General features: G+C 40.0%; 4 protein-coding genes and 1 long non-coding RNA gene across 8 annotated transcripts; 2 read left to right on the top strand and 3 right to left on the bottom strand.

The window, feature by feature from the left end:
* The first annotated feature begins 21 nt into the window (after positions 1-21).
* LOC124198543 (dynein light chain Tctex-type protein 2B-like) lies at positions 22-816 on the top strand. Its single transcript, XM_046594417.1, has 4 exons — positions 22-249; positions 328-461; positions 524-657; positions 726-816. The coding sequence occupies exons 1-4, from the start codon at positions 176-178 to the stop codon at positions 771-773; spliced, it is 390 nt and encodes a 129-aa protein (XP_046450373.1). The 5' UTR covers positions 22-175; the 3' UTR covers positions 774-816.
* Positions 798-4,039, bottom strand: LOC124198541 (transmembrane 9 superfamily member 2-like). Of its 2 annotated transcripts, XM_046594414.1 has the most exons (14): positions 3,671-4,018; positions 3,537-3,604; positions 3,383-3,476; positions 3,178-3,313; positions 2,988-3,109; positions 2,791-2,914; positions 2,608-2,729; positions 2,365-2,541; positions 1,984-2,306; positions 1,754-1,913; positions 1,414-1,677; positions 1,180-1,351; positions 991-1,107; positions 798-928 (listed from the first exon to the last, which is right to left on the bottom strand). In XM_046594414.1, exons 1-13 carry the CDS (start codon positions 3,791-3,793, stop codon positions 1,040-1,042), a joined length of 1,953 nt encoding a protein of 650 aa, XP_046450370.1. In that variant the 5' UTR covers positions 3,794-4,018; the 3' UTR covers positions 798-928; positions 991-1,039. The 2 variants fall into 2 exon arrangements, with proteins under 2 accessions (XP_046450370.1, XP_046450369.1); XM_046594413.1 differs by having other exon boundaries at positions 798-1,107; positions 3,671-4,039.
* A 533-nt stretch (positions 4,040-4,572) lies between these two features.
* LOC124198539 (probable imidazolonepropionase) lies at positions 4,573-7,835 on the top strand. Of its 3 annotated transcripts, none has more exons than XM_046594411.1 (12): positions 4,573-4,683; positions 4,880-5,159; positions 5,452-5,616; positions 5,744-5,915; positions 6,041-6,176; positions 6,245-6,386; positions 6,475-6,569; positions 6,731-6,861; positions 6,933-7,151; positions 7,217-7,295; positions 7,362-7,443; positions 7,522-7,835. In XM_046594411.1, the coding sequence occupies exons 3-12, from the start codon at positions 5,462-5,464 to the stop codon at positions 7,616-7,618; spliced, it is 1,308 nt and encodes a 435-aa protein (XP_046450367.1). In that variant the 5' UTR covers positions 4,573-4,683; positions 4,880-5,159; positions 5,452-5,461; the 3' UTR covers positions 7,619-7,835. The 3 variants fall into 3 exon arrangements, with proteins under 3 accessions (XP_046450367.1, XP_046450368.1, XP_046450365.1); XM_046594412.1 differs by having other exon boundaries at positions 4,593-4,683; positions 4,880-5,145; XM_046594409.1 differs by having other exon boundaries at positions 4,667-4,683; positions 4,880-5,163.
* LOC124198540 lies at positions 6,734-8,843 on the bottom strand. The gene is made up of 3 exons (XR_006876596.1): positions 8,474-8,843; positions 7,338-7,457; positions 6,734-7,277 (listed from the first exon to the last, which is right to left on the bottom strand). It is a non-coding gene; the product is annotated as an uncharacterized LOC124198540 (long non-coding RNA).
* Positions 8,844-10,036: 1,193 nt separating this feature from the next.
* Positions 10,037-12,169, bottom strand: LOC124197771. The gene is made up of 2 exons (XM_046593319.1): positions 10,527-12,169; positions 10,037-10,478 (listed from the first exon to the last, which is right to left on the bottom strand). The coding sequence occupies exons 1-2, from the start codon at positions 12,167-12,169 to the stop codon at positions 10,037-10,039; spliced, it is 2,085 nt and encodes a 694-aa protein (XP_046449275.1).
* Positions 12,170-24,024: the final 11,855 nt, after the last annotated feature.

Below are 24,024 nucleotides of genomic sequence, written 5' to 3'. Positions count from 1 at the left end.
ACTCAGTGCGGGAGCTTGCGTAGAGAAACCCTAGAAGTCTATTGAACCTGGGTTGCTCGTCTGCTAGACGTCAGACGTCTGTTTTCAAATTTCATAAAAAAAAATAAATAAATAAAAAGCTTGTGTTTGGTTGTCATGGCCACGAATCTAACAGTTTTGAATAAATTTCTCAAAAATGCCTGATAAAATGTTAGACACGGAAGAAAAACTACCAAATTGTTATCCTATAAAACCCCCACTTGACAAAAAGTAAGTTATTCATACATCCACTGTTTGTCTTTGTTTAAAAAATTTATCTAAAATGAAGATGTTCACCTTTTTACACAGGTTCAGACCAAATGCAGTGAAGTCTATAATCCAAACCATACTTAATGAAGAACTAAGTGGAAAGCAGTATGACGCTGAACAGAGTCCAGTATGGTGTAGATCAATAGCAGACAAAATAAAGCATAAAATCAAAGGTTGTACAAAGTCAATTATACATAAAACAAAATAGATTGTGTTAATGTATTGTATGATTCAGATCTTAACTATTCTAGGTATAAAATAATTGCACAAGTTCTTATTGGAGAGCAGCGAGGAGAAGGAGTTCGCATGGCTACAAGATGTTTGTGGGATGCAGAAGCAGATAACTATGCAACTCAAACCTTCATGAGTGTATAACATTTTATATCCACTCTCAATATTTTTTTTTGTTAAACATTCTCATTCTTTTACTTTACTAGGATTCTCTGTTTTGTGTGGCAGTTGCCTATGGAGTATACTACTATTAAAAGAAAAGCAGTGAACAAATAAAATTTATCTTTGAATAGTCAATTTTACTCCTTTCTTTTTCTACCAGTATGACCAATACAAAAAATTACATGTGTAGAAATGCTTATCTTATTACAAGGAAAATCATGATGCAATCAATACTGGTGTGCATGAGCTGAGAGAATAATTAATAATAATGATCAATTGTATCAACTGCAAACAGAAACAACTAAATACCTTTATTAATGCTTGCTAGTAAGTATGGCCAGCATTTTGTAACATAAAATTAATCCACTTTCACCACTGAATAAATTTTGCGGACAAACCAAAAGCAAGCAAAGAAACCAATGGTCCCTGTAAAAAAAAAAGAAAAACGCATATTTAGCTAAAAATATTAACAAGTTAAGTTAAAAAAAAAATGTTTACCGGAAAGAAGGAAGAACATGAAAACCATGATGAAAGTGTATCCAAAGTAAAGGAAAGTGGATGTGGCATCTTGAATTTCCAGTTTGGTGACAAAATAGTGGACGCAATAAAGGAACAAGTAAAAAGCTGTAAACCCGCTTGTCAAAAAACTGCGCCACCACCAGTGATAGTCCTGTAAATTAATGAAAATTTAGATTTTGAAACATTTTTCGAACATTCGAAATTTAGACAAACCTCAGCACACAAATGAAAGTAGCAGAGTAGAACGGTAGTTTCTGAACATGTGATGACCAAAATGATGAAGACCAAGAAGAGAAATCCAAACATGTAGTACATTTGGTTGGACCACAGTGAATTTAGGATGAAAAATAGCTGGATGAAGATGCAACCAAACGGCAAAACGCCTCCCATGACGATGCCTGGTGCCGGACGGGTGTAAACACTTTGGTCAGGAACCTGCCGTGGGATTTGATTTGTCCGAACAGGGTGCTCAATGGGCTAAATGTTGATCATTTTAAAAAATTGATTAAAGGCAAGTTATAATTAAAAATATATAACTAAGTTGAGTTCTAACCCTTTTACGAAAACCAAAAAATGCACCGACGAAGGTAAGTGGAACCGAAATGCCAAACCAAAGGGCTAACAATGCTACCAATATGCCAAAGGAGATAGCGCCAGAGCTACCTTTGCTCCAAAGAACTAAATTTAAGATGAAAAAGACTCCAAAGACAATCCTACCAAGGTTGTATATATGAAGTCATTAATAATGTAAAAATAAGAAATTTATGAATATGTTTAAAATACCCAGGACAAAGCATGGACGTCAGAAGAACATTCAATTTCCATCTCTCGCCCCCGAATGATTTGTAGATTCGTGATGACACATATCCGGCTGGTGTCCCTAAGCACACGTACAGAACTAATGCACATGTCATTAGAGCACCCCTGTTGGCCGGTGAAAGGAATCCAAGACAAGCAAAGATCAGTGTGATCAAAGTCATGATGAAAACTTGAACACCCGATCCCACAAAAACTGAGAGCAACATTCCCTTTCGCGGAGGGCGGAAAATATCTCCATGAACAAGTTTCCAACCAAACTCTTCTTGTGCGTCTTCTCCAGAATCAATCTATCAATGGCATAAAATTTAATTTCCCCATTTCAAAGTCTTAGCTTAAAAAAATTACTTGATTGTAGCGGGCGATATCTTTGTGCAGGGTACGTAGCAAAATCATTGCTACCATGCCAGATAAAAAGAGGACAATAACCAACGAATTCAAAATGGAAAACCATTGAATGTTAGCACTCGGCATCGATTCGAGTAAATAATCCCAACGAGATGACCATTTCGTCATAGGATCATCCTAAAAACAAAAATAAACATTCTTGAGAATTTCCAGATAAGGTAAGATTATGTAATCGATTCTTACAATGAATTTTACGGAGTAGGTGTACGTGATTGTAAGCGGCTCCTTTAGTTCTTTAGGAACGATCATTGGAGGCGACGTAGGATCTTTTTCTACGCTAAGAGAGCGTAATCCAACTTTGACACCTAATAATCGAAAATGTTAATAATTTATACATATTTTTGTCATACTTTATCTATTATATACTCAAAATTCGCCCAATATTATCATCCAACTCGGCCCCCCAAGTTTCTCCTTTTCCACCGTGATAGGTAATGGTGAGATCAATATGGTTAAAAATGTAATAAGTATCCGGTTTGCTGAAGGCAGGCTAAAAAACAAAAAAACAAAACAAAAACATTATGAGTTAGTAAAAAAAAACTCAAGCATTATGAGAATTTTACATTCATAACACAGGCATCTTTTGGTTTTCCAGACTTGGGAAGATAACAGCCCATTGGGAAACCAGTACTGCAGAACTGTTGGCCAGGTTCACCTTGATAACACCATGTTACAGGCATGTTGTCTATTGAAATAAAATGTTATATTTCAACATAAATTTGACACACACTGAATAAAAATTAAATGATTTACCAACAATCCAATGGTGTTGATAGTTCAATGAAATGCCATGAATTAGTTCCTTAATTTTCTTCAGATCATCTTGGTTGCCAGGTTGATATGATTTCTTGCAAGCATAATTCCATTCTTGATTGTTTTTGAATTCCAACTGAATGTGTAGAAATAGGCCATGTTAATAAATTGTGTAACTAGCAATAAGTTGCACTATTCACAAAACCTTGTATGGACTAGAACGAATTCGTTCACCAAAAACAACTTGGCCCAAGTTTTCAACCGGGCCTGTTTCATGGTCATCAGTGCAGAAGTCAAAACTAGTACACAAAAAATGTTAATAAAACAGTTGGATGTTGTAAAACTTGAATTCTACATACTGATGGTATTCGTAAGGAATTATAGCTTCTTCTGAATTGAGACGATTAACAAAAACTGGTACATCATTCTGAAAATACAAGAAAGCATTAGAATTTTAAAATTTTAGATAAATGAAATTAGAAAACTGCTTTACTTTGCATGAGTCACTTTGTTTATTTTTAATACAGTAATTGACGGGAGCCAAACCAGGAAGATAAAACCCATAACTTAAATGTAGCAGCAACAATATACTGCTAAAAATTTGTTTGGTCGACATGGCAATCCTCCTCAACTAATCAGTTCAATCCGAACTATAAGGCAATAAATATGGCAAAGGATTTTGTAATCCAACACCGAAAATGATTCGGACTTCTTCTCTTGGAATTTTTTTTGACACGTCAAAGTTTTGCTTACGTATTTCAGCTATCCCAAAGATAGGAGACTACTATACTGCAGACTTGCCAGTTGGCAGTTACCACTAGCGCCGCCAGAGTACGGTTGAGTACTAGTACTGCTTACATGTAACTTGAGCCAATCAGAGAACCGTCATTTAAATTCTGTTATGAGAGTTGCCAGGTACTGCCAATATAACAACGTCGACAAAATTTAAACACTACACATTCAGTTGGTCGGCCCTAGCCCTATACATGCATACTGCCTAAAGTGCCACGTTTTTAGAAAATACAATACCCTTTATCTCTATGCCACGTTGATTAAACCACGCTGCACAAATATACGGGCGGCGCCGTATATTCTCTGTATACGGCGATGAAATAAGATGGTCACAAACTTCTGTTTCAGGATTTCGGGTGAAGGAGATAAAATTACCTTAAAAAAATAAATAATACCACCAGTAGGTAAAAATCCATTAAGCCACAATATTTAACTTTTCTTTGATTTACAGAATTATAGGCGTAGGATTCGGGCGTATTATTATTACTGACGCATTTATCTATTCAAATATCAAATATGTAGACAGAGACCCCTATAATTTTATTGGAGACATTAGGGTGCGTCTGAAAATGTATTTTTAATTTACGTTTTTTTTTAGAGTACCACGCTATATTAAGGTATAGAAAAGCCATCAAATCATGCCTATGATTGATTATGTGCGAGATTGATGTGCGATATTCATCCCGGACTTACGACAATATTTGTTACGTAACGGTAAGGCATAGGCAAGGATGCAATTATTAAAACCATTTATTTTCTCGTCGTACAAATGTTTATCAAATTTCGTATCAAATTTAAATCAGGCAAAATATGCAAATCTTTTTTTTTAGTATAATACCTTTAAAAAAACTATTAAATTTGCCTCAGGGCACATTGCCACATACGACTAAAGCTATTCATTTTTATGCAGTTTCTAAGGAAATACCAAGGCCGCAGTTTGTTCCTTTTTTTACTGCCTCAGTCAAAGTTTCGTCCTTGGAGCATCCTCACTCCACCCCACAGTTTTGCTTTCATTCGACTGCTGTTGCGTGTTGTCGATTGTTGGTTAACCTGCTGTCAGTTTTGTGTTTTGTCTGCCAGCCTGTCACAGATCAGTTACTAATAAACAGGTTAAAATCCAGTTTTTCGAAACGACATTCGACGACAGCTAGCCTTCTTAATACATACATCTGACCGGTAATTTTGAAAAGGCACGTAAGTATTTCTATGTTTTTTATTTCTAGGAATTTGTGCTGTGGAATTTTGATATTGGTGTTGCATTATGAATCACTTAGAAAATGAAACTGTTTCTATTTTAACTGATTGGAAATAGCAGTTGATATATGGCAGAAACTCGATTTTTTGTTCTTATGCATAATTTATTAATTTGCCCTTAAGGAAAAGTTAAATCGTGCGGCCTTCGTACGACCTTAGCTGGCAAAAAGCACTTGTAAATGGATGGATTTTTTTTTTAATTAGGTTTAAATTCAAAAATTTCTTTAGATTAGAAAACATGCGTCTGTGGGTTAAACATGCTCACCAAGTCGTCCGTGTTGTTTCCGATGCTGATCCGTGCCGAGAATATTTGGCTGGGACTGCTCAAAAGAACTGCACACTAGCTATTTTGGAGGAGGAAAATGGCAATGGACTTTCTATTATCGTTGACCAGTAAGATGTGATTTTTAATTTAAAGTGTAGATCGAAGCGATTTCTAATCAGCCTACCGCAAGCCTCCGCTTTTCTGTTTTTCTTTTTTTATATATAAACCTTGTGTAACAATTACGCTTTGTTCTAGGGATGGACTTATTGCTGATATTGGCTACGACGACGTGATGGAACTTAAGTACAAGGATCACATAGTTGAACAAATCATTGACGCTTCAGGTCGCACTGTTCTGCCTGGATTGGTTGATGCTCACACACATCCCGTCTGGGCTGGTGATAGAGTTCATGAATTTTCCATGAAGGTACATTAATACTTGTTCTTTTGAACTTAATTCTTTTATAACAACCAATACGTTTGATATTCATTGGCTACGTTGATTTCACAGATTATAAACTAACAGGTTATCTTTTACACATATTATTACAGCTTGCGGGAGCGACGTATATGGATATTTATGAAGCTGGAGGAGGTATTCATTTTACCGTCAATCATACTCGACAAGCCACCGAGGATGAGCTATACAGTCTTCTTAAACAGCGGTTGATGCGCATGCTCGCCAACGGTATACTTATTCTTCTTTTTACTTTGTTTAAATTTTAAAGTTTTCATTTAAATTCATTGAGATTTTAGGGACTGTGTTGGTTGAAGGAAAATCTGGATATGGCCTGGATACTGAAAACGAAATTAAAATGTTGCGCGTCTTGGAGCGAGCTAAACGCGAATTACCCATCGATATTTCGTCAACTTTTTGCGGAGCTCACGCTGTGCCCAAGTAAAGAAAAGTTACATGTCAATATTTCAGTTTGAAAAAATTTGATTGTCAGAACGTTAAAGAAATACTATTGTTAATGGTCGTATAGGAATCAAACGGCAGAGGAAGCCACCGAGAATGTATTAACTCAGCAGATACCTGAAGTGATGCGTTTACAAGAAATGGGAGAGCTACACGTTGACAGTAATTTTTTTTTCTCTAATTTTCGAAAGTTGTTAAGGTATTACATATCGAAAAATTCCACGGCTTGGTACTAACTCTGGCATCATTAAAAACATTTTAGAATTGCTAACCCATTCCATTAATTTATACTATTAATTTAACTTCATTGTCTACAAATTCAGGTATTGATGTCTTTTGCGAGAAAGGTGTATTTAATATCGACCAATCACGCAAGATCTTAGAAGCTGGAAGGCAGGCCGGTTTGCGTCTTAATTTTCATGCAGATGAACTGACGCCAACATGCGGAACAGAGGTTGGAATTGAAATATTTATTTAGGGAAATAATATAAATTGCTAAAGCGGAACCATTTTATATAACCACAGATGGGAGCTTCTCTGGGTGCCGAAGCCATGAGCCATCTGGAAGAGATCAGTCAAGAAGGAATTGCTGCAATGGCTGTGAAACCTTCTGTTGCAGTCATCTTGCCTACTACAGCATATCTTCTTCGCTTGAAGCCTCCGCCAGTTCGACAGATGATAAACCAAGGCGTACCGGTAGCACTTGGCTCCGATTTCAATCCCAATGCTCACTGCCTTTCCATGGTTTGACGATTTTATCATTTCTGGTCGTTAACTTTACAATGAATTCATTTTATTATGTGATGCAGCCGTTGGTGATGAATCTCGCTTGCGTTTTGTTTGGGATGACTTTACCTGAAGCTTTAGTCGCTGCGACAATTAATGCAGGTAAGTTTTATTAATTTGGTTCAAAAAAGAAAATAATCGTACATAGTTATCCATCTGTGAACTTAGCTGCTGCATTGGGTAAACAGAAAACCCATGGCTCTCTTGAAGTAGGGAAATACGGAGATCTGCTGATTTTGAACGCACCGAGGTACAACCTAACACCTAGATATTAAATTTCCCATAGTATTTTCTTTTTACTTTATACTTCTGATTTTTGAATATGTAGGTGGGAACACCTGGTTTATCAAATGGGGGATAATCAACAGATAATTGGACAAGTTATAAAACGCGGTCGCGTAGTTGATCGCGAAGTTTATAATTAGCTGCTAATTAGTTACCGGTATTGGAATTATTTTAAATTTTTTTTTCTGTTGAAATTTGACGTTGAAAGAAAATTCAAAATCAACATTTCTAAGTAATTTTTATCTAAAATAATGTTTCAGTAGTTAAGAACAAAATCCAAATCCAGAAAATGACGAAAATTAAAGGCTGAATATGGATGAAATATAAAAAAACTCTGTAAAATCTGAGAAAACAATAGCATTTGGATTTTCGAATTATGTTATTTGGCTTAACACAGTTTCCGTATCACACGAACTTTAAATCTAAAAAAATATCTTTTAGGATGCACGAACGCTTAATTATATTAAAGAATTGCTCCAAAGCTTGTATCAATTCTTTAAAATATTTTGTTTATCTTGTTAATATAAATAGCTAGAAAAAGTAATAATAAGTCGACAAGAATAAGGTTTTTGTTTTTTAAAGTGGTTGAGAAATCTTTTTCTATAAGTAAATGGTGGCCTTGAAAAGGGCCGATTGGATTGAAAATTCGGAGTTTGAATATGAAGATAACATTTAGCCGCCGAAACCGTACAGAGTGCGGCTCTGGCTTTTCAGTGCGTCCATGGCCGTCACAGTTTTCCTCTTGGTGTGTTCAGTGTAGGCCTTAATAATAAAGAATACTCTTACTTATTGCTAACTACTGGCTCCTTCTGAATGTCCTTCCTTTTCAATGATTTCAATGTGCAAAGGAAGTCTGCTAAATTTTTTGGTAAACAAGAACAGTCATTGAATTATTGTGCACTATTTTGGAACTGCACCCAAATAAGTAAAGTCCAAACTATTGAACAGTAGGCAACGAATTAGTACCATGGGAAACTGAAAACTTTTGAACGAACCTGGGTATGCAAACAAGAATTGGCAGTCGGTTTATTCTTGTGATCCTCGCGACTCATTCTTTCAATCCAAACACTTTTATTCAAATTCACAGCCACATTCCAAATCCCTAACTATTTGTTTCCATATTCACAGAAACATAATAACAAAAAGGTTGAGTCTATTGCCACGACTTTCCGTCTGCTTTTTCGTTACGCGACGACCACACTGTCTATTGCCACGAAATAGTTTTCTTGTCAATAAACAACAGATTGTCTATTGCCACGAAAGCCTAGCGTCCCTCTCTTTTCTTGGCAATTGTTTTAGTTTTGTCTTTTGCTACGACATACTCTGACATCTTTCGTTACGTTTAATAAACGCTTGTCTATTGCCACGAAATTATTTAAAATTAATTTTTTCGATATTTTCTAATAACGTGCTTACCTAAGTTATTATTAGCATTATTATATCCTTCATAAAATAAAAAGAAAAAAACGGCAAAATTTCTCGTCTCTGAACAAGAAGTTGCTATGCCTACCACTAGAGAGACTCATCATTCGGGGAAAATTTTGCCGTTTTTTTCTTTTTATTTTTTTTTACACCCCTAAACTTTAACAAAAAAATAAATTGAATTACCTAAAATGAAGATTGGCTTATTCTTCATCTTTTAGTAAAAACTAGAAGTGCGTAAGTATAGCGGTTATTTTTTATGATTTTTTAAAAACAGGGCCCTTTTTTTGGTAGCGCCATAAGAAAAGCACGGCAACTGCCCAAAGTTTCGCTCGGCGAAGCGGTTACGCATGGCACCAGTTCCAGGGGGTAGGGAAATGTACATAAAGGGGGGGGGGCGTATTTTTTTTTCATGTTAACAGTTATATAGTGACCCACCTCCCCAACAATCTTAACACTACAGCAACTAGGTTGCTCATAAAAAAAATAAAAACTAAAGTTGCGTAGTGCCATAAGACGCCATGTAAAAACGGGCGAAGTTGGTACGCAGTACCAACTTCGCCCGTGACTGAAAACCGGTTCCGGGAGATAGATGCCAACTCGATCGAAAGTCTGTCCCTGCGACTTGTTGATGGTCATGGCAAAGGCCAAAAGTACAGGAAACTGCAATCTTTTGAGTTTGAATGGCAAGTCAGAGTCGGTGGGTGACATGGACATCCGTGGGAGGAATACGGATTCGCCTTTGTTTTTCCCAGAAGCGATCTCTGCTACAATCAGGTTGTCGGTAAGGTTTTTGAGGATGAGCCTGGTTCCGTTGCAGAGTCCCTGGCCGGCGTGTGTCAATGTTCTTGAGAAGGATGACGACTGCACCAACTTTGAGATGTAGTGCATGAGGAGGAAGGCCAGAGACATCAAAGGTGTTGAGAACTTCCGCGGGATAGTTTGCAATTTCTTCGGCGTCTTCTGAATCGATAGTGTCGATACTCTTGTAGAGTTTGACGGCACCAGGCATTTTGGTAACGATGGTGTTGTTGATGCGGAGACAATCAATATTGGGCAGAGAATAGCTCTTGAAGAAATTGTTTCTGCCACTTCTGGGTTCAAGAGTTGCGATGGGTGACCAAAGACGTGGTCAATCAAATTAGTCGGCAACTCGAGAAAATCTTGCGGAATTTCAATGAGCTCTGGAGTGGATCGTTGAGGGTCGGTATCGAAAGCAAAGTTCCGTTTCCCAGTTTTAAAAGCCAATCGGCATAGTCTTGACTATCAGCTGCTGTTCTCATGTTCTGCACCAATCGAAGTTGACGGAAGAGTGGCCAAGATTCGTTGGTTTTGATGGTAGATTCGATTATTTTCACCCGGTTTCCATGCCTAACAACTGGTAAGCACTGCCTAAAGTCGCCACCCAACAGGAGCACTTTATTGCCGTACGGATCATTTTGGTTCTTGGCCACCATTTGGAAGAGATGATTGATTCCGTCGAGAGCGTAGTTTAACTTCATCGTGGCTTCGTCAGAGATGTTGAGACTTTCTTCTCTGATTATCTTGGCACTGAAGTTGCTTTCTTCAATTTTAGATCTTTTGGTTTAAGTTATTGGAGGGTATAACTTGTACTTTGAGTGGTACGTTGAACCATTGCTCAGCAGAGTGGAAGCAATGCCTGTAGAAGCTACTGCAACGACTGATTTCCCTTGACCTTGGAGAACGGTGATGAGGGTGTTGTAGAGGAACATCTTACCCGTTCCACCTGGGCCGTCGAGGAAAAATAGTCGTGGCTGATTGGTGTCTTCGATAGAGGCCATGATTAGGTCAAAGGCTGCTCGTTGACCATCGTTGAGTTTTTCCAACATCATTTGCCCCAACAATCGCTTTTCATGCGTGTCGACTTCATTGTCGGCTGCAATCTGAGCTTGGATGAGCTGGTTGATGAGATGGAAATCGGGAACTGGCAAAGAGAAATTTTCCGTCAGTTGATTGTTGAGAAGCAACTTGTCCTGTATCCACTTTAACGTCAAGTTCTTTGCAACTTCTTCTTCGTGACCGCTTCGGACATAGTCTTCCATGAGATGAGGAAGATTGAGTTCAAAAAGTTGCAGAGCGTTGGTCGGGTTGCAATAGAGACAAATGTCGACAAAGAGCTGCCTCAACTGAACAGGCATTTGGAAAGTGGCCGCTTCTTCCAACGTCTTTTCCCAAGCTCTGTCGTCCTCTAGCAAATTAAATGCAATGGCTGCAGCTTTAAAGGTGGGATAGACAATGTCGTCGACGGTCCGTAAATGTTCGAAACTGGTTGCACCCTTAACGTTGATGAGAAGCATTCGAAGACAATACCGTTCAACTTGTTTGACGCTCACCGTGTACTGCCGGCCGATGATTTTCGCTCTCTTCTTCCTGGGATTCCACTTTTGCAATTGCTTGTCAAACAGGTAGTGATGGGGAATTTCCCGATAGAAATACTGCCTGGCGCCTCTTGTTGCTCGTTCAACTTGAAACACGCAGTAAGAGTAGTGTTCCTTGTTGCGGCGTTGATGACTGCTTGCTCTTCGTTGCCCGTTTGAAAAAAAGACGGATTGTCCCCCAGGCAAATGAACAGCCAGTCGGCTAATGGAGTGAGAACGGTCAGTGAGAAGGAACTTTAAGATTCGCCAGGTGGCTTCAGGCGCACTAACGAGACTGGCATCCAAATGGCTCGTGATTTCGTCGTAGACAACTGTCGGTACGTCGCCTTCAGGTCCTGCCTCTTGCTGCTCTTGGTACGTTCCTACTTTGTTGTCCGTTAGCACGCAGTCGTAACCCTTGTGAACATACTTGAAGATGTACTTAATGCAGAAGATCAAAGTGTAGTATTCGAGGTTGATGTGCGAATCGTACTTGAGTGACAACCAAGGGTTATAAGGGTTGACCCAACGGTTATCTACCTCAAAGTCCGATTGCCCTCTTTTCAAACGATGCGTCACTCCTGTATCTCTTCTTCTGTAAGTTGGGTAGCCGTTGTCGTTGACGATAGTTTCTTCACAGAATGCCTTGGGAAACTTTTTGGCGCACTTATCACCGTCCATACAGGGGGAATTCTTGTTGATGGCTCCGCAAGGTCCATGAATCATGTGGGACATGACAATTTCATAGAGGCGAGGATGGGTTCTCTTGTCTGGTATTTCTGCGCAGATGGTCAAGTCATTGTCTTTCTCCTGTCGTTGGGACGTCACGTTTGTCAACCCAGAGAAGCAAGTGACAGTGGGGAAGGCCGCGTTTCTGAAATTCAATGACATGAATCCTCGCCAAAGCGAAGCCCAAAACCTGGCGCCTGTCGATGTCGTGGACCGACTCGTTCTTCTTTAGACTGTAGACTCTTGCTACCATATCAGGCCGATCCGAAGCCGTAAGGTAGTTTGGGATGTTTGCCGTTATCTCCTTCCACTTCGGGTTACAGGTGAACGTAGAAAGAAGATGAACAAGATGTTTTCTTGGTTTTTTTTGAAGTTTTTTATTTATTTATTTATTTTTCTGATCATTTTCGAGGATAAAAGTCCCTGTTTACAGGTTAAGCAATCCTCATATGGTTAAAACCATTCTTCTTAAACACCCATCAACCTACTCTGGTGGTAGGTCATACGTCCTCGGACGAAGGACACCATTACGACCAACATAGTTAATCGTAAAACTAGCAATAGGCAAGCCTACTGCCCCACTCTGAGCCCGCATAGCAGCACACACCTCATCCAGAGCCGGTCCAGCGTCCTGGATCCCAGGCTCAACCCTCTCAGCGTTTACCACCGGTACGACGGGAAAACGTGCGCACGCGGCCCGATACGCCTCCACAAAGGCGGCGTCCTCATCCTCTCAAACTGCAACTCATCCTCCAAAACGGCAGAAGGCGAACCGGATATGACGACCCACGGACGACGCGAAACGTCTGGTTTCGGTTGTTCAAAAATGTACCTAAAGGCACGATTACGAACGTCATATATGCGCCCAACATCCAAATTTGGATAGTTCGGAGCGTACGCCCCAAACACGATGGTAAGGATATCGAGCACCTTCGGCTTACGCCTAAGTGCAGGGAGGGCACCCCGATCAAAGAGATCACAAACAATAAGCCTAGCGTCCCGTAAGGCATGATGGAATTGGTATATTAAAGGCGTAGGCGTGTGGATGCACGGATTTTCTGGGGTACCATAACAAACGTCACGCAGGATCGTCTTACCATTTCAATCCACAAACACACGATTGGCGGCACAGTATAAATACTCACGATTTACACCGTCCGCGGGATCAGCACCCATCCGCCAGGAGTAGACATACCCTTCCGTGTGCATGAATATCGCGTGCTTCGCGTCATGGACGGGAAGCATGCGAAATTCAGGCCCAAGTTCGGGATCATTGTCAATACCTAGTGGAAAACGCGCTGCCATGATAGAGAAAAATGAAAGAATTAACGAAAAAATTAGGACGAACAAGAAACCTTCAGAAAGAAGGTCGGCTTGCCAACTTTGCTGCAAATCGACATGGCATCTTGGTATGATTGCTTCATGGCTCTTGGACTGTCGATGAAACTGGATGGGAGAATATGAATTGTGCCGACAGTCTTATTTTCTCTCTCTGTGCGATTAGAGACATAGTCCATGAGTCCGTCGTACTGGGCAACTCGCAGCTCGGCTTGATGTTCCGTGCGTACATAACACTAATGTACTTGACACGATTCCGATTGGCTTCAATCTTCACGTACGAATCTACTATCCATTGCTGTGTGAGGGGTCCTCCGGCCAACACTTGGTTGAAATAATTGCGAATGGATATGAGATAGCTGTAGAATTCGCACTGAGTTACTCTCTTCCTTTTGCCACTGCCTCGGTTCAATCGATGGGGATCGTTGTCATCATCACCTTCAATTTCTTCTTCGGCATCAGGTTCTTCTTCTTCGTCTAAAACTTGCTGCTCATCACCTTCGTCAACATCCATGGCTGCAGCTTCCTCTCTCTTTCCGTGTAATGGTGGTGTAAGGCATATTTGAATGCCAACCATCCTCACCGTTGGGGAAGAGCAAGGGATAAGTCATCGGATCGCACATTGGTTTCTGGGGATTGATCTGGATGAATTTTCTGCCTCTGCTTGGAATAAGAAGATGGCCGCGAATGTCCCTGTCTACCGGTTGCTCTACGTTGACGCTCTTGGAAATGATGGCAATATCATCCGTCGTTGAGCTGTTGTAGCGTCTCTGATCCAGATTTTTCCGATCACTGCTGATGAACATGCCCACAAACTGATGAGGACGATTTTCAGCTTCGGCTTTAAGGTACTCTTTTTCCAGAACTTGCCGCATTTTCTTGTAAATGGCTGCATAGGGATTGTTTTCTCGCAGCATCTCGTCTAATTCTTCCATCAGATCCCTACAGCATCCTCCATTCGCTTCAACATTCGCTCTGTAACTACTGGCCTGTGCCGCATCCATAAAGTAGAGGTCCGCGTACTTTGGATTTTCAGTAGTACCAACGGCAGCCGTGTTGTGATACACTTGGCCATGGATTCTGAAGCAGTAGGGACCACGACCAGGAGGTGAGTTCATGCTGGCTCCCATCGAAGCAAAGGCATGAGCGCTGTTATAGATGCGGATTTTCGACATGAAGTGTTTTGCTTTCGGGTGATCGTTCTGCAAGAGTTTCGCCAGAGGTTCAGGGCACTCTTTTTGAGGTGGAAGAATGACTCAGCCCTTTTTGCAACATTTCTGAAATTTCTTGTCTTGCGGCCGTTCTCCTTTAAATGCTTTGCGCCACATTCCTCGCAAATCAAGTTCATTTCTCCACAGTAGTGGATTGGAACATTGGCTTCAGACTCAATCTTCTTGCAAGCTGCGCGATGAGTCCTTGGAACACCGGCCCGGTTTCGCTCTTCCAATATCTTTTCTCGATGGGACCGTTCTTCGACAGTTTCAAGGGGGATCATTTCGGCATGCTCGAATGCATCCATAGCTCGCATCATTTCTTCATTTTCTTCTCTTTCTACACGGAGAAGTTCCATACGAATTCGACTTTCTTCGCGATGTTCCTCCGTTTCCTCTTCGTTTTCTGTCTCTCTGTAAGTTACCGTCTGTTCTCTATTTACTCTCCCCTTCGCACTTCAGCTTCTTCCTGGTATTCTTCATTGAGATACAGTAGGTGACGCAATCTATCTGCTATTGCAACTCCAATTCTCTCTTCTCCTGTTTGTTGTTCACGCAGAACTCGATGCCGCTCCTTGTCTTGAGTCTGCCTTTCCCTTCTCTCCTCATCTTCATTTTCCTTTTCACGGAGGGCATTCTGCCGCAATGACTGCTTGTCAAGTCTTGCTCGGGTCTCTTTTTCATTTTCTTTTTCACGTAGAACTTCCTTGCGTGCTGCCTGCTCTCGTAGTCTTGCCTGTCTCAAGTCTTCTTGTTCTATCGTTCGCCGCTCCCTATGACGCTCTGCTTCATTTTCCAGCCTTGCCTGTCTATCTACTGTACTTTGGCTTCGATGTAGTTTCTTCTTTCTTTCTGCCTCTTCTTTATTCGCATCTTCTTGGTCTACTTGTCTCTTTTTCTCTTCACGAAAATACTTCGCTCTTTCTCTACGCTCTTCTAATCTCTTTGCCTTCGTCTGTGGATCCTTCTGTGCTCGCTTTTCTCGCAATTTTCTATTCTTCTCTTCTTTTTCCTCTTCCGTAAGTGCACGACGCGGTGCCATTCTTACTCGCAAAACACCCTAATCAACGGAAATTCGTACCTATTAGTCGTAAGCTTCTAGGTGTTGAAGTCTTGGAGGACTTTACACGTTATACAGTTTCAAAAGCTTAAGACTAAGGGCGGAGTTTGGATGGGAGTTTTGGAGGGCTTTACACCTTATGCAGTTTCAAAAGATTAAGACTAAACACGTATTTGAACATAAGACATGAATTAAAATACACTCACGTTAACAAATGGGATGTTTGGGCTGTGGCCCGGCCTCGATGGTCTTCTTTGGAAATCTGTTGCAAAATGATAGACAACAGATGCATTAAGTAATGTGTTTGAATGTATCGTAAAAATTCACACACATTCATACAATTGATAAATGTCCAGGATCAACCAGCACATTTTCACAATATTAAGAGAACGGTTTCTCAAACTGTTCACATACATCTGTTTGTTATCTGAAATTGGAGAGACCGCGGTCAACCTTCAACCGCGGTTTCAAACTTCCAAATTTCTAATAGCCAATAGAAGGAAAATGATCAAACTATCAAACATGGATTTCTGATCTGAAATCTAAGAAACCGGTGTCAATGTTTCATTTTTTTCTAAAGTAAGATATCGGTCTCTACGAACTTTCACACATCAGACTACTTTTTTAACATTTGAGAGACCGGTGTCAATCTTCCATTTTTTTGTGGTAAAAGGAAACGGAGTCTCAAAATGACATGGAATGTAATGACAGTGTCTCAAATGTGGCATGTTCAGATTTGGAGAACGCTTTCTCAAAATCATCACTCAAACATCTTACTCTATCCATTCGCCATATGGCACACATTTATTGCAAAAAAGTTGTTACCTAATTTCTGTAATATTCCGGCACGAAAGGTTTTCCCTGTAGACCCGAAGAGGTGCTGGCGGAAGATTCTCGATGGCGAGGATTTGTTGTGGTCGATTTCCTCTTGAAGTCTATTGAGCAAATAGTGAAATAGGGGAATTTAGTAAATCACCCATATATTCATACATTTGGGAAATATCAGAGTTTGTAAAGACAACCATTACATTTTGTCTACACAATGGGAACGGCTTCTCAAAATTGTTACATAGGGCTACATCTGCTGATTTTCTCAAATTTCAGGGACCGGTTTCAAAATTCAAATTGTCTTACAACTAAGGGAGAGAAACTTAACAAACCATAAAACATGGGCTTGTGATCTTAATTCTAAGAAACCGGGGTCATTCTTTCAATTTTCTATAAAGGGCTCTTCCCTAGCAAGACAGGTTTTCTAATATCGAAAAAAGATTGATACAGGGTTGTAGATCTCGTTACGCTGATCATTTTTAACACAGGGTTTAGGGTGTGCAAATGAGCGTAAGTGCCCGTAAAACGCGTTCAAAGTTTTGAGTTTTACGGATCTGACGCGCTGCCCAAGCCGGCCTAAAGGGAGGTCGAGCGGAGGGAACTGCGCCCACCCTTGGGAGAGGGGTGAGTGAAAGGGGGGTTTACCTGGGCCATACTATACGGGCCCATGTTTCCCCCTTGGCCACCATATCAACGGTGTTCTAATGGTCAGAAGCCAGGGCTGTAATGCCAAAGGTCCGAGGTTCGAATCTCGTCCGTTATCCGGCAGCTGCGGGCATCCTTCTAACATACGATTTTGATCCTCTGTTTTTGATGTTCTAGTAGGAATATTCATCAGATGGTCAGCTTGTACCATATTTTAGACGTTTCATTAATCGTTCGTTGGAACGCCAATTGAACGCTCATTTACGTCCAGTTTTGTACGTTCATTTATTGACAAAACTGGACGTCCAGTGGACATCCACGAGAAATACCTAGTCAAAATCATGAATTTTTTCTATCAGTCGATAGAAATCGAGCAATTGTTAGCCTATCAAAATACGCTAATATAATAGTTTAGTTTCTATAGTTTTACAAGTTTTTTATTTAGTTAAGAGAATAAACAATAAAATAATAAACTAAAGTTAAAATAAAAAATTATGAAATTATTGTTTTATATTAATCTTTCCGGTTATTGCATAATTATTCCATACGCATTATGGAGTTGCATCAGTATTTTATATTGATGGTATTGCTTCGTCAAGTTAATACATAAGATAATCAGATAAGTTGATAGGTCAAATGGTCGAGTGGAAAGAGCGGGATATTGGGATGCGAGAGGGCCAATGTTCGGTGCTAGTAGAGAGACGAATCTTTTTTCGCTCATTTGTATTTTCTGTTTCATCATCCAGTTGACGTTCATTTTCGGACGCCAAACGGGGTACCAGTTTGGACGTCCATTGGAAAGGACATTTCGACGTCCAAAACAATAAAAAATGACGTCCGGCATGGATGTCCAGCCCAAACGAAGCGGACGACTTTGAAACGTCCTATGGACGTATGTGTGCTAGTAGGTTATATGTCGTTCACATAATCAGTTTCACATCATTAACCTAGCCACAGCAGTAACTAATATTATGTTTATGTTTACTTTTTAGGTGCCAGCAGTAACCTCTCTGGAGATTATGAAGATCTATAATCAGATGACGAAAATGATGAAGATATGTCGAAAACAGTGAAATTCTAGATAAACGCCCACAACAAGATCAGAAGGCATACGACGAATTACCCTACTGGTTCATCGTCGATGTGCGTGCCACCTACTGAATTTTGTCTTCAAGACGGATGTCGACAACATTACAGACTTGTTGTTTAACGAACTCAGGATAAATGTCGAAGCAAAGCCATAATATCTGTGAAACAAGCATTCTTCTAGTTATAACCACTCGGATACCGACATCTTGGCCAATTGTTCATATTGAAAAATGAAACGCGCTGGAACACTTGATATTTCGCGATAGAATGTATGGTGATCCTAATCTGCAAGAATGCCAAAGCTATGCGGAAATTAATGGACGAATTTAAAATCCCCTTTTTTACTCCGAGTGAAGTACAGTTATTATATGAAGGAATACATACAGCTGATGAAACCGAAAAAGGAGAAAAAATGTAGGGTTGGGTTATCTGCTACCAATCATAAACATTCTCAAATCAGATCTTTGTCTTTTGCAAGATGATTCCAGCATTATTCATTGCCAGCCCCTCATTTCTGGATTAGTTGATGCAATCAACTTAAACGGTAAAATAAATTTATCTTAATAGTACTCGGTATGCTAATGGAATTCTCCTGCCCCAAGGTTTAAAAACAAAACACGTTTGAAGATAAAGAATTATGGCTAGCAGCCATATCAAACCCTAAGTTCAAGTTGATGTGGCTTGAAGATGACGCTGCTGTAAGAAAAGCAACTACCCTCTTCCCACATAGCACCGGGTTGTTTTGAAGATATCAAGAGGATGTCCAATAAGCCCAAAGATATCCCAGACGAAGTTGTCTGGCAAGATCTAACTTGGGACAAAGACAACTTTGACTAAAAAAAGACGGCTTAAAGATATCCGACCAGGTCTACCTTAGGGCAACTGATTTTTAAGACTAAAAAAGGTGAAATATTTTAAGGACGGCTTTAAGATGTCCAGGCAAGTCTACCTTAGAAAAAAGGCAATACAAAGATGTAATTAGGTTGTCCACTGGAAGTCCAACTTGAGACAAAGACATAATACGAAAATAAGTTGTCCGTAAGAGGTAAGACGTCCATAATAAGACTATCTTTGGAAAACCGTTCAAGGGGAAAAGGGCAAAAAGAAGATGCCTTTTTGATGCCTTGAACAGACAAAAATTAGACAATTTTACCATGGAATTTCTCAACAAAAATAAGGTGTCTTCTGGATTTCTTAAAGAGAAGACTTAAGAGTAACTAAACGGATGTGTTTTGAATGTCTGTAAGATGTCTTTTAGAAGATCTAAAACAGACAAATTTAGAAAGAATAGTTTTATTTAACAGTCATCGAAAGTAACAGAATACTGCTGCTGAATTTCAACAGGTTCAAAACGATTCGATCCAACGTCTGGTTTGCTAACGAGAACTTGAACTTCTATTGTAAGTTTCGGAAAAGCATGTAAAACACGTGTGTTTTTTGAGGAGCTCATTGAAATGTGATTCACGCAAATTTTTCTTCTCCTGCAATAAAAATGTTTGTATATGAATATAATTTTGAGCCATGGACTTTATCCTGTGGAAATGCACTAATAACAACGAAATTCTAATTCCAAGTTAGAAGAGTGTTTCTATAACAATTACATTACCTGAATCCATGTAGGTTTCATAGTTAATTGCCTCAAAAGTCACATTCTCCTTTTTGATACCTCCATCATCTTCAATGTTAACAATAACAATGGTATCTATTTTAAACACCTTTTCCCCATAAATGAAGACATAATTAAACAATTAATACTCAATTGAAATGTTCAGCCAGATATGGTTCTGAGAAAGTAGTATAAGCAAGTCGTTGTCTGCCATTATCTCAAATTAGTTTGAGACAAATATTTCAGGGCTAAACTCTTTTGTTGGCTTCAAAAAGACTAAAAAATACTATTTTCAGAAGCCTCATGAGCGAACATCAAAACATATTATTGCCTTTTCAATTGGAAAACAACAAATGAATCTAATGAGGCTGAGGTAGGCAATCTTACTGCCTTAAATATAATATCGTTTATGTCCCACGATTGGAAAACAGAATAAGGGGATTATACAACATAGTCCCCGATTACAGATGATTGACAAGGATAAGTATTATATGCATCTCTTTGACTTTCATAGTTTTTACCAACTACAACGCCCATATTTTTGTAACATGACAAAAACAGATATGTATTTAAGAAACACACAATTATCAGCCGCTCGTCATCAGCTTTCAAGTGTCCTATTCCTGAAAGTTTTACTGATCTATATTGAATGCCGAATAAATTTTCAACGATAGGATTGCTACTATGACTGTCAATGAATTCGATTTGGTCTGCCGAGTTCTGGCCCACAAAGCTCTGGTTTTGAACGGTCTCTAATAGTCACTTGACAAGCTGTTGAATGGGTTTATTATTTTCTAATGTGCATTTTCATTTTACCATAGTAATTTTCAATACGATAAGCCCTGAAATTATTGAGTGGTCTAAATCGTAAGACGTTCGAAGACAGATGAAACAAAGCATGAATGTTTTAAGACATAAACAAATGTGAATAAAGAGCCGTTGCTTGAGTAACGAAACGAGAAAGTAATGCATTGCAGAAGTATTGTCAGTTACACATCACAGTTCATAAGATAATAGCTTTACAGCTACATGGAGAAAAAGAAAATGATCATAAAATGCAGGTGGGAGAAATTTATGGAAAATTACTACTCCAAGGTAAAGAAGAAAAGTTCTGAATTCAGAGGCCTTCCAACGAGGAAGTTCTCTGATCGTCCAAGGTTTCTTGCAAATTATATTCTTGAAATAAATACCGCTAGTTGGTCAGTTATGAAGGAAGAAACGAGAGCAGCTATCGTGTGATGTAAAGTAACGTTTCGAATGTTTCATTTCTTTGGATCTGTCACAAACATGAAAGCAAGAATTTTTTTCGTGACGTCTAGATCAAGTAGGTGCATTGGATGTATTGGGATATCTTTCAACATATCTAATTAATGGATGTTTTCAAGGATATACCGACAATGATGATAAGCAACACACTGCTTATTTCTAATGGAAATATTTGTCCGCTATTCAACAAGAAATGGTCCGAAGCCTGTGCATCTGGCACAGCCATAACGTTCAGAAGAATGCCCTTTGATGCATAGAATCATTTCCCTTATTGCGGGTGCATCGCAAATAAATGCCTTTATTTTAACGGGAAAATATTTTCCATGAAATGAAAGCCCTATTTCGTCAATTTCTTCTGCTTCCGAAATGAAGTCCAATAAGAATACATTTGAAGTGGTTGGTTTCGAAAAAGCATGGAATACGCCAATGTGAAAGGGCAGAGAATTGTTTAACAAGATGAACACCATTGATTCCGACATGTAGATAGATATAAGATATCAATAGGTAATTCGAGAACTTTCAGTAACATCAGCGTATCTAAAATTCCTTTCTTGATTACAAAGTTGTAATATTTACCAGGCCGAATAGTTTTCAATTTTACTGCTCTTCTCAGGGTGTTTACAAGAATTTGAGTCGACAAAGAAGATCAGCGAAGAATGGATTCAGAATTTTCCAAAGTTCATCACATTTGTAGAATTCTATTCGATTTTAACTTTGCCAGGTTGCTACAGCTGTGCCCTAAGTGATGGTCCGCCAGGTGGTGGTGGTTTAGTTTCCTTATCACTTGATTCTTGAATTTTATAGATATTAGTCTTTCTAGTTTTTATAGAGTAGTTCTTCTATTCATACCTGACTGTGTATAGTTGAAATGGTTTCAAAATTTGTTTCGCTGTCTGGTGTGGAATCAGAATAGCCTACACGAGTACTTCCCAGAGCCAGACTTGCCGTGATCGAACTCAAAATTTGATAGAACTCAAAATCAAACTCAAAAAGTAATCGATCGATCAACTCTTTTGAAACGAGTTTAATCGCGATCAAACTCAAAATTGTTGATCGTAACTCAAACTGTGAACTCAAACTGTGAACAAAAAAGTCTTGGATAATTGACTGTGAACAAAAAGTTCTGGAGAATTTGCAGTCAATTATCCAAGACTTCAGTCAACACTCTATAATATATTTAAATTTACTGGAGATCAAAATATTCCAAATGAAAAATTTAATTCTACCTTACTTGGATGATTCAACGCATATTGTATCAAAGAAGCAAATCACAATAGGCAAACATATGCCTTAGACTGTTTGTTGCAGTCAATAATCAGCCGGCCACACCACACAAGGTCAGTGGAGTAGTTCTGTTTAACTACCGTTTGCAAGGGGTAGCAAATTGGGGGTGGCCAGTGTCGGGTAGTCAGTGTCGGGGTAGCCAGTGTCGACCCCCCGGGTAGCCAGTGTCGAAGGTAGCAGGTGTCTCCATGCCCTCTCTATGAATATACGATAGCTCGCTCTTTCCCTAGATTTGCTACAACATGGCGGAAGCTGAGGAAAAAAGGGGCCATCCTAGAGGGATACATTGTAATTAATTTAACCTTTTTTTGTTAAAGGTTTTAATAATAATCAACTTTCTCATTTTTTTTCATTAAGAATGTTGATGGAACGCGCTGCAAAGTAGAATATCCGGAAGGACTCGAGGGGAAAGGTGATATAAAGGATCACCAACTATCAATACATGAAACGTAAAGGATCCGATATCTTTTATCGTCATTCAATAAATAAATTTTTTTTATTTTCACAGATTTCAATGCCCAGTGACATCGAATGATTGGTGTTACGTCACAATTAAACACAAACGTAACATACAAAGGCATATGGACGATTTTCACACAGGAGAGACTGAGCCTAAGCCTAAGCCTATAGGCTTAGGATACACATGTTGTATCTGACCAGCGATTGCGGGGGTTATCTGTTTAAACTTTTTACCCCCTGAAATACCCGGAGCTGTGTCTTTGGGTAATACTGGTGGGCCAGCTAAAAGGTTCGGTTACTAAGACCTGGAATGGTCCTTCGAACCGGTTCCTAGAGCTGATTCTAATTCAGAACTTTTTCTGACTGTCTTGCAGTGTCCAGCCGATTTATTCCACCTCCGGCCGACCTGGTCAAACCGATCGACGCCATCAAGGAGTACGGAAAAACTCTAGTAGCAGCAGGAGATCCTCGGGAGTGTTGGCGCTTGCTCAAATATCTATTCGAGTTGCCCTTCTTCCATCTCATCAACGCCCCAGCACCCTTGGCTTTATTAGAGCCCAGGCAAACACCACGGAAGGTTCTACAGGCAGCCAGGCGCCTGAAAGACGCGGTCGCTCGACTCCCAGAGGATAAACGTAGAGCCATTGAAGAGGAGGATAAAATCCTCGCTGACAACGCCCGAATCGCTCGCGAGTCGCGGCTAAACGCCAGGGAGGCAGCCAAGCGTAAGGCCATCATCCACGAGGAGGCCCTCCTGGATCACGACGCCCTAGACTTGGAAAAACGATTCCTGGAGCTCGACGCTAAACGGAGACGTACAGCGGACACTCCGCTCATTGTGCAGGTCAACTGCACCCCAACTCAAGGAGGACTAATCCCAGCCAAGGAGCGCGTACTGGTCGAAGGGACATTTACTGGACCACCAGGCCCCCGCGCCACCACCATAGGAAAGATCACTGCCAGGCTCCGTGCAGAAAGAGCTCTGGAAGAGCGCATCGCTCGAACGGGAGCCATCCGCACTGGGATCTTAACTCCTCTCGGCCGCCCTTGCCGACCCCGGAAGAGCTACACGTACCGTCAACCGAGACTCTTCCCACTACACCGACAGCCCCGAGCTCATTGCCGTCTACTCCTAGACGCCCGCAAACAGAGGACGAGCTTGTACGGAGCCTTACTACGGACGGCTGTACTCTCCGCCCGGTCCTAACTCGGATCACTCCGCCGAAAGAGA

The sequence above is a fragment of the Daphnia pulex genome, chromosome 7 (genome assembly GCF_021134715.1).
Source record: "Daphnia pulex isolate KAP4 chromosome 7, ASM2113471v1".
Classification (NCBI taxonomy): Eukaryota; Metazoa; Arthropoda; class Branchiopoda; order Diplostraca; family Daphniidae; genus Daphnia; species Daphnia pulex.
This window is presented reverse-complemented; position numbering and strand designations above follow the sequence as displayed.